A 17,426-nucleotide genomic window follows, 5' to 3' on the forward strand; every position below is an offset into this window, starting at 1 on the left:
GAGCATTGGTCTACAACATGTATGCAAAAGCATTGTTTATAGTGGTGCAGTGCATTCCTGGATGCAATTATCATGAATTCTTTGTATGCTCATTTTATCAACTTTGTATTCTAAGAGGTAATGGAATTAGCGCAATGCTACATAATATTTTAATTGCCTACATTGTTTTATTATAAACAAAAACGAATCTATATGCCAAATTGATTTAAAACTTTGAATTATAAAAATATTGTCACAATACTAACAAAGTTTCTTACATTAAAGCTGAAAACATTCATCGGAAAATCGAGATCAGGAGCTCAATTTTTAAATTTCAGACTCTGAATACATTATTCCTTACATTACATGAATTCCTTTACCATTTGTCTAGCAAATGCTATTTAAATTGCATTGCAAAATGTATTAATAAAGAATTGTTATACAGTGCAAATTTCCTTAAAAGGTTTGGGTAAAAGGTTTAAAAATATGCCAGAAGGACAGTTTTGCAATGCCTTTTATATTTTTCTACAGGACAGATAATTTCATTGATCCAAAGTGGTGCTCGGCCTCAGTGCAAGCGTATTTTGATGAGATGTTTGATGAAATACCCAATTATTCTGAGGTGGCAAATTAATTCACACCATCAACTTTTACATGGGTTGCCACTGTCTTCTTCAAGCACTAGCTAAACAGTTAGCAGGCGTGACTTGGCTGTTTCCTTTGGGTTTCTTTGGTAGAGAATACAGCTAAGGTAGCAAAGACAGTGCTTTTTAGACATGGATTTAAATTATGGAAAAGTGCATTATATCTTACAATATTTATGTCAAAACTACTACTTGGGCAAGGATCACTTAGATGATATTGCAAAGAGTTGTGTTGTATTTGCAAAGGTCTTTACTAGTACTCTTTGTTAGTAATGATATACGATTAGAATTATGATTTTCATATGTAATATTAGAATTAATGAGTTCTATTAACTTCGTGATTGGAACATACTGTCTATTTCCATGTTTCAAGAACTGGTATAGACTATAAAAAATCATGGAAGTTCTTAATTAAAGCTAATGGTAAAATAAAAAATTTGATTTCAAGGGCACAAAAAGAGGGAAAAATATTTAACTTGGGTGGCCAGGTGAACATAAGTGCTACTCACATTTCCAAAATACCAAATATCAGGCTTTAGAATTTTGAAATGTACTGTTGATCAATACATGGCTGTCTGCTGCCTATAACGTGTATTGCACAAAACATTCAGAACTTTAACAGCATTTTCCCTGGTATAAGCATAAACTTGAAAATTCCTTGGTTCTGCTATGCACTGTCGGGGTAAGTGGCAGTCCCTTTCGCTCTTGGCATATCCCAAGTGTTTTACATTATCCTTTTCTCACTTACGTACATCTTTACATGTCAAAAGGGGCATGCTGTTATGAACTAGGTTTTCCGAAAGCCAACTGCCTTCCAGGTTAACTTGAAAACCTGGTCACAGAATATCTACCCAGCAGATGCAGAGAATCCAGAAACAAATGGCGAGCAGGCTAACAATGGAGTCCGCCCTCAATAGGGCGTGTCACGGTGCTTCAGTGTGGATAGCACTGCTGTCACAAAGGATACCCGTCTGCTGCGTTAGAATGCTGGCTTTCTGCAATAAACAGGGATACATTCCTTCTGCAATAGTTCTAGTTAATCTTTCCGGTTCAACGCTATGCTGATATACAATGCATTTGCACAAAAGTTAACAGTCACTTTAAATAAATAACGAAGCACAACTGGACTGCAAGAATGGCTGAAAATAGCAAACTGTGCAAATCATCACTGGGCACACAGAACAGGGTAACATTTGACGGCGCCTCCATCAGGGCTTGCTGCCATTTTCTGTTTCTGTTCTCTAAATAAGGTGCGTTAGATAACAGGGAAAGAAAACAAAATCTAAACCCTACAAAAATTGTAAACTGTGATCAACTGAGGTTATGTGACAATATGGCACATGATGGACATCGTTTTTATGCCAATTTTCCCTACTTGAGCTAGCTTCCTTTTTCAGCAACAACACTAGGCACCAATTGTACAGCTGCCATATTGAGAAAGTAGCGAATCAAAGAGTCTTCCTTCTCTTAGACCTTATCTGAGGACAGAGCCATACACATGCATGGCTGCTGCCTTGGACACTACAAATGCTGGATGTGTCGGGGTCTTTTTGGCGGCTGCCAGAAGCAGCGGTGCCTTGTAGCTGCTCACACACAAGTGCCTCCTCTGAGTCTTGTAGCTTTGCCTTTCTGGGTGAAACCAGCCTGTCCCTCGAGCTGCTCCTTTCCCTAAGGCGTCCGAAGGGGGACCTCATCCTTTTCCTGAGCTTGCTCTGCTGTCCTGCCTGTGGTCTACGCTGCTCTTCCTGCTCCTCGCTCTGCTGCCTGCTGTCTGCGTCCTGCGCTGCTCTGCCTGTGATCTGCTGGATTCTCTTCTGCAAGTATCCCCCACCTATTCCGTAGCTACGGTGGCCGCTGCTCTTGTGGCCTGACTCGCAGGTAAGCAGCGAGGAGGATCCAAATGCACCGGACAGGAGTGGGAGACCCGCTGAAAAAACAAATATTAAGGTTAAGATTTAGAAGGGGTCGCAGGCGGTGTACTGACGCGGAATGCTTTACATTAGGCAGAAAGGAATACTGTCAACAATGCATCCTACAAAACGTCCACAAGACCACCATGTTGTAACTTGATACAAGTATCACTGGACATACTACAGGCTCATTAAATAGGTCTTAATGCATTTGAGGAATAGAGTCGGACACAAACTGCAGCACAGTAAATGGAGCTTAGGGGGTTGCTAGTAGAAGATCGACTGGTAGAGCAACCTTTACAGAGGAAGAGACATCACCCCTGTGGCCACTGCTGGTTAGTGAATCCTTGGGACTCACCAACTAGTGCCGGAGATACTACTGACCCCCTTCAAAACCTGCGCAACAGGAAGCAGTGAAAGTTACACAAGAGTGAATGTTAAAGTTATCATAGTGTGTCTTCATCTGGGGTACCCTAGCAACCAATACATTTCCAAAGTGACAAAGTGCCCACGTCTGAAGCCTATACAGACAGACCAGGTGACCGAGAAGTGGGAAATGTATTCGTGCAAAGTAGGGGGCTAGGCGTAGGAGATTTAATTGTTGTGTCTCAAGGAGAATCCAGAAAAACAAAACATATTTATGGTTAAAAAGGGGTGCAGCAGTGCATCTAAAAACCAAAGGCATGGCTAAGGTGTAATATACAAGTACTAGGAAACGAAATTCACAATTTCGAGATGCATTCCTACTTTGCTAACGAAATCTCATATTTCCTCCGAACAAAAACTCAGAGACGAGTGTTATCTCCACAGCTTGAAGCAGTTCACAAGCTTCAAGAGAAATGAAGTGGGAGAGAGGTACACACTGGAAACCTTAATTACACGTTAGTAAACCATGATGGGTGGACCTCTTCCATCTTTTCGGGCTGAAATATCCACTCGCCAAGAAGCCACCTCCGGTGTCGTCAGACACCACGCCAACCGTGCAGACTTTTCTCCTCAGAATTCACTGCAGAAAATTGGCTCATTTAATAGACTGTACTTAAAAGAATGTATTTACACCGTGTACCAGGAAACTGGAGACGACCTTTGAATCCTTTCCCGTACCTTTGTGTGGGGAGTTCTGGGGAGATCCAGGAGGGCTGGAGTGCAGGGATGATACCATGGATATGGTGTCCTCCGACTGTCTTTTGCCACTACTGTCCTCTGCCAAAAGTGATGATTTCTGCGGCGAACCTGTACCTGATGTGGAAACAATGCCAGGGGACATTCAATGAGTGTTAATTGTTTTGATAGTACGTAAGCCTCCTTTTCCACTAATGATTTTTTTAAAGTTTTGCCCTATGAATCCCTACGTACTATAATATTTCAACTGTGTTCCTCTAACAAGGGTGCCATTAGCGCCCTTTTATCGCTGCTATGTAGTATCACCTTATTGTGATTTACAATTATACACTTAATGGCATAACTCGGATATCAGGTGCGACTTTACCAAGGACATACATCATCAACGACAACCCATGAGCTACAAATAATTACACTTTTATTTTAATATGCAAGCGGATACCGGAAATATGGACCTGTTCTGTGTGTAATCTAACAGTGGCATCTTGATTTTGACATTGCATTTATTGTGCTTACGAATATCAATAGCTTGTGAGCATTCTTTATAATATTTTACCTACAGTGGAACTGCTGCAACATTTCATCGCTGTATACTCGCTACAATGAGATGTAAATGCGGGCAGTGGTACTTCAGGTTTGCAATCACATTCGATGTCTAAGGATATTTTTTTACAGAAGCTTGGTCCTGCAGCTGCCTTTCTTGTCTGTGTCTTCTCTGCAAGGACATCTAGTTGCTGGCCAAGGCTGGTCCCCCTCTGTATCAACTGTCTATAAAAGCAATCTATCACTTGTGTATGTAAACACAGCAGCATTTCTTCTCAGGTTATTCTGTATTCATAGCGAAGCACTATGGCTGACTTTCCTTTCCATGTAACCTGCTTGAGGACATTTGTTTGCGGGCTGTTGTTTTTATCCTCCGCAGTGTCAGTGGTGTCATGTTTAAGAGTGTGGGCAGTGCACAGCTAGCCATTAAGTGTGGGATTTAAGTGTTTTTAGGTTTTGGACAGTAACCATACACACCTTGCAGGTACGTTTTTTTTCCAGGAAAAACATGTGCAAGCCACACACAATAGGTAAAATGTGTATTTCCAAGACGAGCCTGCAACTTACAAGCGGGGTTTTCTAATGAGCTTTTCCAGACAAGTCGTCTCTTCTCGATATATCCTATTTGTAAGGCTCATACCTGAACTGCATAGTCAGTCCATCTACGCACCCATGTATTGTGAACTATTAACGTGTCCTATCACACTGGCTGCTCATAATCGATGGAAGTGGATGCGAAAGCAGAAACACAGACATTACCTACAAGGTGTTTTAATCTGAAAGGAAGTAAGAATGTAGGCAGACTCTCCAGCCTCAATAAGAGGATACTGCTACCCGGGATGAGCCAGCCCCAGGTCTGAGCTCCAATGGCTTTTGGGAGATTCAGCTGACACATAGTCCCTCTTCTCAATCCCTCCCAACCCCGGCATCTGCTCTCCTGTGGTAGTTAGACAATGTGAAATATATACAAGGTATAGTAAAAGCAGACGCCAGACTCACTGCACGCACTGTGGTCCTTGGCTTGGCCTTTCTTCTTGGGGTATAAATTGACCGCTGGCACTTGCAGCACTTGGCTAATTCGGTTTGGCTGATGCAGATGTGTTTTGGCGGCCTGGCCGATAGACCTCATCGGCGCTGGAGACATTTCGAAGGACTTAGCTCCTCTGCGGTCACTTGAACTCTTTGTTACTGTATAAAACATAATGGGAGACAAGAAATAAGAATAGCCATTTAACACCACAAACATTGGAACTTTGTCGGCCACTGCAGGGCCTACATACAAGAGCAGCATTCAAAGAGAGAGACAGCATATTGCTTCCTGAATGCACAAGTTGTCATTATTGTGACTATAGGGTTAGGGAAGGAGGTACAGACTAAAGGAACTTGGAATCAAGTGTCGTAGCACTGGAATGAATCCCCCCTCAATTCGAAGAAAAGTTTACACTAACCACCCTCCCAACTCTCCTCTCATCACCAATCAACAGAGAAGGCCCTCGGAGACCAACTGATGTATTCTCATTTTCATTGTTTATTTTAGCACCTCCTGCACATCATATACACTTCCACCCTCTCCCGTGAATGCACGCTTGTCCCAATTGCAACTAAACACATTTTGCAGATTTGTCCTGCAATTAGGCCGCCTGCCCCACTGCCCATTCAGATTGGGAGGGGATGTGGTCCGTCGGCTAGACTGCAGACTTTGGTCCTAGAAACCAGGGTTCGAGCCTCGGGGTCGCGTCCACATCCTGTGATTCTAGGCAAATCACGTGCCTGAATGTGTAATGTAAATACGGTGCTCGTGTAAAGCGCTCCAATACCTTCGGGTCGAGTTCGCGCTATATAAATATGCAACAACAAAAAAAAAATACTGTGTGACGCCCGTTGTCACTTTAGCGCCCTCCCAGTTTCAACTCTCAGGCCACAAGCAATTCTCACACCTTCAGCCCGATATGAGCTGCAAAAGAGGTGCTTGTAGGGGGCTGAGGAGGAGGAGTCTCCAACAAAGCAGCTTCTGGAACGCTGAAGGTGTCTCTTATGTAAGTTAGAGGGGCCTCGCACATTCCCCTTGACCGGGAGCCCCAAAAATCCTAGAACAGGCCCTGCATGTACAGTAAAGCATATTTACGAGGGCCAGGTTCTGGAAACTCGTTCAAAAACATCACCAAGGGAGTCTCAAACACAACAAGGGAGCGCGGAGCTTGCGCAAAAACATCTGTCGCCAGAAGAGAGAAAATGGTAGTTTGAGGTCTTTGGGGGTCAAATTGACGATTGGAGTCTGAGCAAGAGCTGGACCGCTTGCACGCGCAAGTTTGAGATTGAAACGTCCGTACTTTCACAAGAACCCGAAAAGAATTGCGGGGGGACGTGATCATCAGACAAATATGTACACCTATAGAATTCGTGATTAAATATAGCAAGCATGACATTCCCATTTTACCAACATGTTTTCTTTGATATTACCGTTGTCTATTATTTTTTAACTCTGTAAAAAGAGCAATTTTTAACGGAAAATATAAAACAACAACAATTATAAATTAAGAAAACAACGGTCTCTAGACGAAAACCTGTACATCTCTAAATAGTCGCTAGGTGGTGCACTTCCCTTCTGGTTGAATTTACAATTAACGAGCTACAGCTCTCAAAAACGAATAACCTAAGCAGCAATGAAATATACTATGTATGAGAAAAACATGGCATTTTAAATGTATTTCTGTTTTATAATTAAACGTGAAACATGACTCTGTAATCAGTTTGTATGTTTTTTTTTTCAAATTTAACTATGCAATTGTTTGGAAAGAAATTACCAACGCATTTCTTAGCAACTGGGTACCCGTCAAGTCTGCCTATTTATCAGTGCTGAGTAGAATTACAGTGAGGGTGCAGCCCGCTGCTCTGCTTTAAACCAAGTTGCAACCATATGGATGAATTTAACTTACAAATGCAGTGGTAGTAGTCAGTCAGTAATCTCTTTGTTCGATTTGAACTAAGCAAACCATACAATTAGATGAAACAGAAATATAAAAGAGCAGCCAGGGCAATAGTACAAATAAACTAAAAACCATAACACATTAGGTGTGACTAAAAATTGGAGCTACAATAAGGCTGGTCTTGCTTGTATACATTTCAATGGCATAAATAAAGGACGGATTGGAATGTAGTCTGAAGTATACCCCACACCCAATTCCTCAAGGTACAGATTGGGGGAGCCTCAAAACCCTTCTCAAATGTTTATTTTAACCACCTGGATAGAATAGCAAACCTTATATCCCCACATCTCAATGCCAAAACTCACTGTCAGGATGCATTTAGCTTTATAAAGGTCAATTTTTGCCATAATGTGAGGATGGACAAGCTGCCTAGAAAACGTGTCAATACTATAGGTTACTCTGTTAAGAGTGTACATGGGCTTAAGTATGAGTGTGCCAGTTCAATCTAGTATCTAACAGCATGCCTAGGTAACAGAATTTATCAGTTCTGCCTCGTTAGTGGTCCTTTATCGAATAGCTTTTCGCTTTAGGTTTCAACGGGCCAAGGACCATAGCATATGATTTGGAGAAACTAGTTTTCAGGCCCAAGCTATCCATAAATACGGTGAAACGGTCTAACAGGTGCTAAAAGGATTCTGTCATCCTCATATAACAAGGCTTGGACAAATCTGTCACCAGCCTTGGGCACATCCTTACACTGTTCCAATAAAAAAGGCTCTAACTGGTTAATATATAGAATAAAAAGCAAAGGTGCTAATATGGAACCCTATCGAACTCCCTTGGCCAGCTTAAAGTGCGGGCTGCACGCCCCATTAGGGGCAAATCTGACGGAGGCCTCAAGCCCCCTGTGCAAATTGTGCAGGAAAGTGACAAGTGCATTGCCCACCCACATGAGCTCCGGCACCGCCCAGAGCTTCGATTTGTTAACCGCGTCAAAGGCTGCACTCATGTACATGAAGGCCGGATGGATGGAACCTTCCTTAACAGTGGTGTACTTAAAAATTAATAGAGGTTCAGAGTCTGTTCAATCGTCCCCCTGCCCGAAGCCCTATTGTATACCTGACAGTATGTTACGCTCCTCTGCCCACACTGTCTGCCGATTCAGCAGGACAAGACCACTGACTTTTACTTTCAGATCCAATAGAGAAGTGGGCCTACAGCAGGCTGGATCGGCTCTACTCCCCTTTTGTCAATCAGAACAATCGCCTATTTTTGCCAGGATGAAGGAATTTGACTGCGAGCTGCCACATTTAGGTGTTGTGTGATAACAGGGGCCCAGAAATCCACACACAGTTTATAAAGATCCCCAAGGACAACGTTCGGGTCTGGGGCTTCCAAGATGGGAGAGCCAAAGCAGCTTCTCTCACTTTTTCCCAATTATGAAGGAGCGCCTCCCCCCAGAGGGGTGGAAATGGGATAAAGATGAACTTTCAGCTTTATTCATAGAGTCAAAATGCGTGACCCATGCGCGGGCCGAAATAGTTAGAGCCATATTCGGCAAGGTGTCTGCATGAAAAATGGGCTGATTCATCACCCTCCAGAAAGCCAAGCTACCCTAAGCGAGCAGGCCGTCATTACCTGCTCCCAGGCCTACTTTTTAAGGGCATAATTTCACTCCTTGCAGGTGATATAATAGTTTCCTGGCCTTTTTCATTACCGTTTTACAACTGGGTTTCTGATGTACAATGGCCATGTCTGAGCTGGGGTGGCAGAGTGGGCTAAAGAACGGTGATGGATCAAACCCAGATCTGTTGATTGGGTGTGAGTGTTTGATTGGTTCTGATGCTCCGTCCATCACCACCCCCTTTTGTAACGGGTTTCTGATGTACAGCCGCCAGCAAGACTTGGAGGGCCTTAGAGCATTTCTTATCGACCTATTTAGGCCCAGAGCTAACGGGAGACCGCCCCTTCCTAGTAAGTGCTATCTGAACTTCTGAACCAATATGTTTGAATGAGTCCACAATATCTTGATCAGAGCTCTCCGTCTGCAAAAAGATTGCAAAATTAGAACCGCAGGTTATCTCCAAGTTCTTTAGAAAATCATCTAGAAATACCTTGGCCTATGCTACGGCCCTGCTCCCGCGACAGTCTCCGTATACAACGGGGGTTTCTTACCATATGAATCATCCCATCTAAACTCTGCTAGTAAGGGGTTGTGATCACTGCAGGTGCTCCATACTGTTTTAAAATTAATAAGGGAGGAAAATAAGCTGGGAAAAAGCAGCGGATGAATTGCCCATTGTGGGGATGAGCTGGATCACCGAGTACGGTACCTGGGAGTCCGGTTGACACATACACAGGAGGCTTACTTAGAGTATAACATGGGGCGTTGTATAGAGGGTATCCGCAAATCAGTGGAGTTCTGGCGTACATTACCCTGATCGCTGATGGGGCGTATTGCTCTGATAAAAATGGTGGTCATCCCGAGGTGTTTATATGGTATGCAGAACTCGCTCTATCGGATACCGCGGGAGTACTTTCTCCAGTTGGACCGTCTATTGATTGATCTTTTATGGGGAAGTAAACGGAAGAGGGTGGGGCTACGTACCTTACAGAGAACTTGGGAAGCAGGAGGATTGAAGGTTCCACGTCTAGACTTTTATTATATGGCAGCACAGCGCCAACATGCAGTACACTGGCTTGATGACAATGATAACTGGGAGAAACAATTGCTATGGGGTACTCACCAGGATATCCCACTCCCGGACCTTTTGATGATGGGCTCCCGTATCCCTGAGCAGCTACCATATAGTGTGAGACATGTGGCCTCCACCTGGGAAACTGCAATTAAAGTAGTGATACGCAGGGCGCCCTATGCCCCAGAGGCCCCGCTGTGGGCGGTTGTCCCATTTGGACAAATTGGCCGAGTTATGTCCGTCTCCAGGAGGGTGGAGGGAGGCTGTATGATGATGGGCGATCTATATCTGAATCAACAATTCCTGACTACGGAGGAAGCCTCCCGCTTCCCAGCTGCTCCTTCCTCCCACCTTCCCATATATAACGGCCGCTGTGCGGCCGCGCCGAAGGCGCGCCTAAGGCAAGCCCATCTGCACCTGGACCGCGACCAGCGCCAGAACCCCTGGTCCCCGTGCCAGCCACGACGACCGCCGCCACTACGATGCCAGCACACTGCACGCTCTCCACTCCGGACGGACCCACACCTGCTTCAAGGCCGCCCCGGAACGCACACATGGTCCCTTCACCTGCCGGAACTGCAGCTACACCAGCCTCAGAGCCGCCGAAACACCCGCCAAGAAAGACCTCAACTACCTCCGATGCATCCTACTGAACACCCGCTCCGCATGCAAACACGCCGTCGAGCTCTGGGACCTGCTCGACACATCATCCCCGGACGTCGCCTTCCTGACAGAGACTTTGATGAATGACTCCTCCACACCCGACATCGCCGTAGCCATCCCAGACGACTACAAGATCACCTGCAGAGACCGCACCAATGGAGTCGGAGGAGGAATCACCATCGTCCACAAGAACAGCATCAGGGACTCGACCAGCACTGACGACACTCAGCACCGCCGAACACATGCATTTCCAGATCCACACACACCCCAACTCCACCCTCGGAAGCACCCTCGTCTACAGACCCCCCGGACCCCGACCCCAGTTCAGCGACTCCATCGCCGACTTCATCAGCACGCACGCCTGACCTACACCGAATACATCCTCACACTCGACCCCGTCTTCTCCTCAAGCCCCCACGTCTCCTTCAGCCACACCGCCGAACTCCTCTGGACCGACCACTGCTGCATCCACTTCACCTTCCAGAAATCCACCACACACCACCGCACCTAACAGATCCCCTGCCGCTGCTGGAGAAAAATCACCGAAGACCAACTACACGCAAACCTCGCTCTCAGCCCACCAACCGAACCCTCAAACATCGACGACGCTGCCCTCAGACACTGGATCAAGGACTGCGCCAACACCCTCGCCCCGCTAAAGCAACCCCCCCCCCACAGAGACACCAGCAAGAGGGCCAGCTGGTTCACCCCAGAACTCCTAGCCTCCAAGCGAGCCTGCCGGAAACTAGAGAAGAAATGGCACAGCGAACAGACTCCGGACTGCCACGCAGCCCACAAGGACGCCACCCGCAACCACCATCACCTCATCAGGACTGCCAAGAGGACCTCCTTCAAAGCCGCCGTGACAACAACGCACACAATAGCAAGGAGCTCTTCAACATTGTGAAGGAACTCTCCAACACCGACATCCCGCCGTCGCAAGCCCTGTGCGACTCCCTCACCACTTTTTTCCACCACAAGATAGCAGACATCCACGACAGCTTCAACACCCAGACAGCCCCAACAGACAGCAACACAACAGACTCTCCGCACACCAGCGACCATGACCCCCTGCTAACCTGGGCCAGCGTGAGCATTGATGACACCATCAAGACCATGAGCACAATCCACTCCGGCTCCCCGTCAGACCCATTCCCGCACCACATCTTCAACAAAGCCAGCAGCTCCATCGCACCCCACCTGCGCAACATCATCAATCTCTCCCTCGAGACCGCGACCTTCCCAGAGAGCTGGAAACACGCCGAGATCAACTCCCTACTCAAAAAACCCAAGGCAGACCCTAGAGACCTCAAGAATTTCCGGCCCATCTCTCTGCTCCCGTTCCCAGCCAAGGTCATCAAGAAGATCGTCAACAGACAGCTAAATCGATACCTCGAAGAAAACAGAATCCTGGACCCTTCCCAGTCAGGGTTCTGCAGCAACCACAGCACTGAGACCGCCCTCATCGCCGCCACCGACGACATCAGGACCCTGCTGGACAACGGTGAGACCGCAGCCCTCATCCTCCTGGACCTCTCCGCCGCCTTCGACACCGTCTGCCACCGCACACTACGCGCACGCCTCCACGACATAGGGATCCGAGACAAGGCTCTGGAATGGACCACCTCCTTCCTCTCCGGCAGAACCCAGAGCGTCCGCCTGCCCCCATTCCGATCCAAAGCCTCCGAGATCATCGCGACGTACCCCAGGTATCTTCCCTCAGCCCGACACTGTTCAACATTTACATGGCCACGCTCGCACATGTCGCCCAACAGCACAACCTCAACATAATCTCCTACGCCGATGACACTCAACTGATCCTCTCCCTCACCAAGGACCCCATCACCGCCAAAGACAACCTCCACAAAGGAATAAAGGCCGTCGCCGACTGGATGAAGATCAGCCGACTGAAGCTGAACACGAACAAAACGGAGGTCCACATCCTCGGCTCCAACCCTTCAGCCTGGGACAACTCCTGGTGGCCGACGGCACTGGTGGCAGCCCCGACACCCACCGACCACGCACGCAACCTGGGAATCATCCTCGACTCAACGCTCTCAATGACCAAGCAAGTCAACGTTGTCTCCTCCTCCTGCTTCAACACCCTCTGCATGCTCCGCAAGATCTACAGGTGGATCCCGACAGATACAAGAAGAACAGTCACCCAGGCCCTCATCAGCAGCAGACTCGACTACGGAAACACCCTCTACGCGGGAGCCCCGACCAAGCTCATCAAACTACTGCAACGCATCCAAACCGCCTCAGCACGACTGATCCTCGACGTACCACGCCACGGCCACATCACCTCCCACCTGAGAAACCTGCACTGGCTCCCCGTCAACAAGAGGATATCCTTCAAGCTCCTCATCCACGCACACAAGGCACGCCACAAGACCGGCCCAGCATACCTCAACAGACGACTTTCCTTCTACATCCCCAACCGCCAGCTCCGCTCCGCCGACCTCGCCACCGTCCCGCGCATCCGAAGAACAACCACCAGCAGGAGATCCTTCTCCCACCTTGCCGCCAAGACCTGGAACACCCTCCCACTGAGCCTACGACACAGACCCAAGACCTGCTGACCTTCAGGAGGCTACTCAAGACCTGGCTGTTCGATCTAGAGGCCCCCCCCCCCAGCACCTTGAGACCCTCACGGGTATGTAGTGCGCTCTACAAATGCTGATTGAAGCGGAATCCACATTTGAACTGGGCAGAGGACAGTACCTTCAATATACGAAACTTTCTGCAGTGGCAAGGGACATCTGGCTTATGTTCTCAGAGGAACCGCCTATAACTGCCACCCTTCAAGCCCTTGTGACTCTGGCTGGGGGCTGTAGACTGGTCTCTCATATCTATCGGGCACAAAGGGCGTATCTCACTATAAGTCCGCTTCCGATCCAAGCTAGGTGGGACGAAGTAATGGAAACACCCCTCACGTCTTCTGAATGGAAAAGGGTACACGAAGGGGTTAAACAAATTAGTTCCAATACTAGAATTAAACGTATCCAATTTAATGTTATTCATCGAGTGCTTCATAAAATATATCCTGATCGCCTCTCTTCTTGCCCCCGCTGTGACTATAATGACGCCCCCTTCCTACATATGATCTGGGAGTGCCCAGGGCTGCAATCCTTTTGGTCCTCAGTACTGGAACGTTTACGACAGGTCACGGGTTGGACGTTACCCCAGTCCATCAAGGAGATACTGCTGGGTCCTTTCCCCTGCCCCAAGGGGAAGAAACTTACCCATAGATTCCTCCAGCTAGGACTAGTGCTAGCCATAAGGAGGATAGCGATTCCCTGGTTGAGCTCCCGGCCCCCAGGGTGGAATCTTGGGCTAAAGTTTTACAGGAATGGGTAACGGCGGAATTAGTCCGCATGAAAAGGATTCGGAAGGATGAGAAATTGGAGGAAGATGCTAGAGCATGGTACACCCTGATATCCGAGGGCCCTCTGGAGGAGGCCGTCGTAACACAGATGTCGGAGATCACACATGTAGACCATGATGATGCTGCAGTTGTGGCCCTCCTTTGTGAAGTATACCGTAATCCCCTGATATTAGAAGCAGTCCGAAGTCGAAGAATTTCTATATGTGTGACCTGGGAGGGAGGATGTGACCATGGGATTGGTTTGCTAAGTTAAAGTTTTGATGATTAGTTTGTGGGGACTTTCATCTGCTAAATACATTATACAGTTTTGATGCAGATATCTGCTGTTGCTATATTCTGACTAGCCCTGGCGGTATAGTTTATTTAATATGTGATTTCTATTTTCCAACAATTTTCACTAACTACAGGAAAAGTCCTACCATGTTGCTCTGTTGTTTCTCGAACTTATGTAATGTTGAAATCTTGATATATCTGTATGGATTTCCTGATGCCGAATGGCTTGAACCCACAATAACTAATAAAAACGTTTTTTAAAAATAAAAAAAGGGAGGAAAATAAGCTAGTTGACACTAAGATAAAATCAATAATGGTGCTAAAACCTCTACCCTTAAATGCTGGCCCTGCACCAGCAGAATTAAACTCTTCTTTAATTAATAGATTAATGAGATTAAATACCGCAAATAAATGATTTAAAATGTCCTCCTGCCTGGAATGAATAAAATGCACCCAATCAGAGTTAACTAAATAGACAACACTCTCCACATTAGGGTACACGACATGCATGGGAGCAAATTAAAAGCACTCAATAATAAGATCAATGTAGGAAGCACATAAAATAGTTTTCCCTAAAATGTCTTACTTCTGTAGCAGCGGGGTTAATTGACGAAACAGAGCTGTAAACATTTATCACTAGCAGCCTGATATTGTTGAAGAAAATTAAAAGCGCACACAGAATATTAAATGAGTCAAAAGGGACAGTCTCCATTTTACATCTTAAGCCCAATTCTAGAAACATCACGAGGCCCCCCCTTAGGTTTGCCGTGTGACAAAGGCGTGGCATTAATGAAAAAAGTTGCGTAACCATCCATATGCAGGTCTTCCAAAACATCCAAGGTCTCTTGTAGGCAAATAATCCCATAGGGTTTCAGCAATCTCATCCCCCAAGCTTGTCTAGCATAATATCACTAACCTCTGTAACATTCCAACACAATATCCCAAGAGACCTACTGGTCAGGGGCAATGCCTCATCCCCCACATTATACAGGCTCTAGCATGGCTAAACAACAGTCTTGCTCATCGAGCTGTGCTAAGGAAGCAAATCTACTGCTAAACTGGTTATCAGAATTTGGATCTATGCGACGTAAAATTGAGCAACAATCCTGCAAAGACTGGCTAGATGCCACCTCTAGGGAAGACCTAATGCGCGGAGGTGGGTAAAAGAAACTCAAGGGATGGAGTAGAATGTCAGTCCTGATTGAAAATTTAGGCCTGCTGTTAAATAAGATCTGCTCCACCAACTTGGGATTTCTACAATTGCTCACAATGCAATCAACTGAACAGGGTTGAGAAGAATCCCTATTCCATCCCACCTTGCATGTCACGATGATCTCTTTGAATAGGATCGAAGGTAAGAGACTCCTCTGATTCGAGATCCAGTGGGTCACTTTATTTTTTAATCATACTTTAGTTTTCTTCCACCCCCTCTTTGAGGGGTGGCACATTGACCAAAATAAGAACATGGGATGTTGATTAAGGGTGTAATTGCAGGACAACCTTCGAAGGATTTAAGGCGCTAGTACTAGACGTGTGGGCCTGTGCAGGATGGCAGTTAGAATTATGGGGAGGAACCTCCTCTATTAGGAACAGAAGTATTAGGAACTACAGGGACTCCAATGGGAATATTAATAGGAATAGACAATTTGTGCCCTGTTTTAGGCAGGATGTTAGAACAATTGGCGCCCTCCTGCGTGCTCTGCAAGGGGGCATCACAACAACTATCCCAATCAACAGGAGCTAAAAGGGCTCTATGGGCTGGACCATGATGTGGCCTGGTGTGCAGTGGATTAGAAACTTGTGGTGGAACGCTAGGTGGTGGCATCACATGGCAAATTCTATGCTCCAGGTTCTCCAATAGGTTGACTATATTGCCCATGCCCCATTCCAATTTCCCCATCCTCTCCTCCAAGCTGAATAAACGTGCACAAAGGGACTCAACAACGCCAACAATTTTTTAAGGCTGTATAATGCAAGCCAGTTTGGGTACTGCCTGAGTCCACAGGGGTTGCGTCCAAATCAATTGTCTTCTTGCTTTTCCCCCCACCTTTTTTCCCGAAGGGTGTCTGAATCATTGATACAGGAGTCTTATTCTTTTGTTTTATAATCACTTCTGGGACAACAGCCTGAATGGGACCGTTTATAGTATGAGACTTTAACTCCAGTGAAGGCGCCTCTTCCATGGACCTTCTCAAAAGAAGAACATTTGAAATAGCCTGAGCAGTTAAACTCAGGGGCTGCACCTCAGCACAAGTAGCCACGCTATTAGTGTTTGAGGGGGAAGGAGGCCAGTTGACCTACCATCTGCATTATTTCCTTCGATAACGTCCCAACGGCATTATTATGGAAGGTTAGGATAGAGTACTGAGTTCTGTGCCTTTTATCCACCATGTTCACCACATTCCCCTTTCTTTTGCCCACACAGATGACTGTCAGAGAAGAGAAAACTGCAGACTATCAAAATCACCTTGCAGACTAGCCGCAGGCAGGTTAATCACGGAGAATATAACTCAGCCCAAACAACCGTTGTAAGAGGGGTGGCCCAGCTGGGCGCAGACAGGCCCTCCCTAGGTCCGGGTGCGCCCGGCACTGCAGGAAACCGTCTGCGCTCTTATAGTGCGATTGCCAGAGTCTGGGTTCTCCTGAGAGCAAGAGAAGCTGGGGGGCGAAGTCCCACCCCAGTGAGGGCCAACAAATCAGGTGCAGGCAAACGCAGGCAGGAAAACACGCTTCAACACCTCAAACTCGGAAAAAATACATTAGTGAGATTTGGCAGAGATCTCAAAACATGTATTCCTAGCTGCATCCCAGACAGAAACAACCAGTATAAATTTACTTCAAGACCCCTAATTCATCTTACGTCAGGCATGCAGGTATCCAATTTTTCTCAAACGAACTTTGGGACATGTTTTAGGTCTAAAGCATAACGACAGAAAATACAAGTTTATTCCCTTGACAGTCTCTACGCAGCCTACAATGTAGTCAATAATAAACCCAAGGTGGGCTCGTTTTTTTTTAGCTGTGGACAAGTGGAAGGATGATGCTGTCAGTTTCAATCCAGCCCTTTCATTGTAGTTTTATCTGAAAGTAACATTTGCATATGTGTCATTAGGTGAGGGATGAGTCACTCCTAAAAGCTTTTTCACATTCATCTCACCGAGTAAACAATTTCAGAAGAACTACACAAACAAGGCAAACATAAAGCAACTGAAAATCCCACTGCAAAGAGTGGGTTTAAGGGAGACGCTGAAAAAATGCATTTGATTTTCATTTCATTTGTA

General features: G+C 46.3%; 1 protein-coding gene across 6 annotated transcripts in view; it reads right to left on the reverse strand.

Moving 5' to 3' along the window:
* RAPGEF6 (Rap guanine nucleotide exchange factor 6) overlaps positions 1 to 17,426 on the reverse strand; it is an 808,967-nt gene that overhangs the window by 18,502 nt on the left and 773,039 nt on the right. For all 6 annotated transcript variants that reach the window (XM_085618031.1, XM_085618033.1, XM_085618030.1 and 3 more), the window contains 2 exons: positions 5,198 to 5,386; positions 3,638 to 3,772 (listed from right to left, as the gene is read on the reverse strand). In XM_085618031.1, the coding sequence (XP_085474157.1) occupies positions 3,638 to 3,772; positions 5,198 to 5,386 (324 nt within the window). The remainder of the gene's footprint in view (positions 1 to 3,637; positions 3,773 to 5,197; positions 5,387 to 17,426) is intronic.

This window comes from Triturus cristatus, chromosome 7 (genome assembly GCF_964204655.1).
Source record: "Triturus cristatus chromosome 7, aTriCri1.1, whole genome shotgun sequence".
In the NCBI taxonomy this organism is placed as follows: domain Eukaryota; kingdom Metazoa; phylum Chordata; class Amphibia; order Caudata; family Salamandridae; genus Triturus; species Triturus cristatus.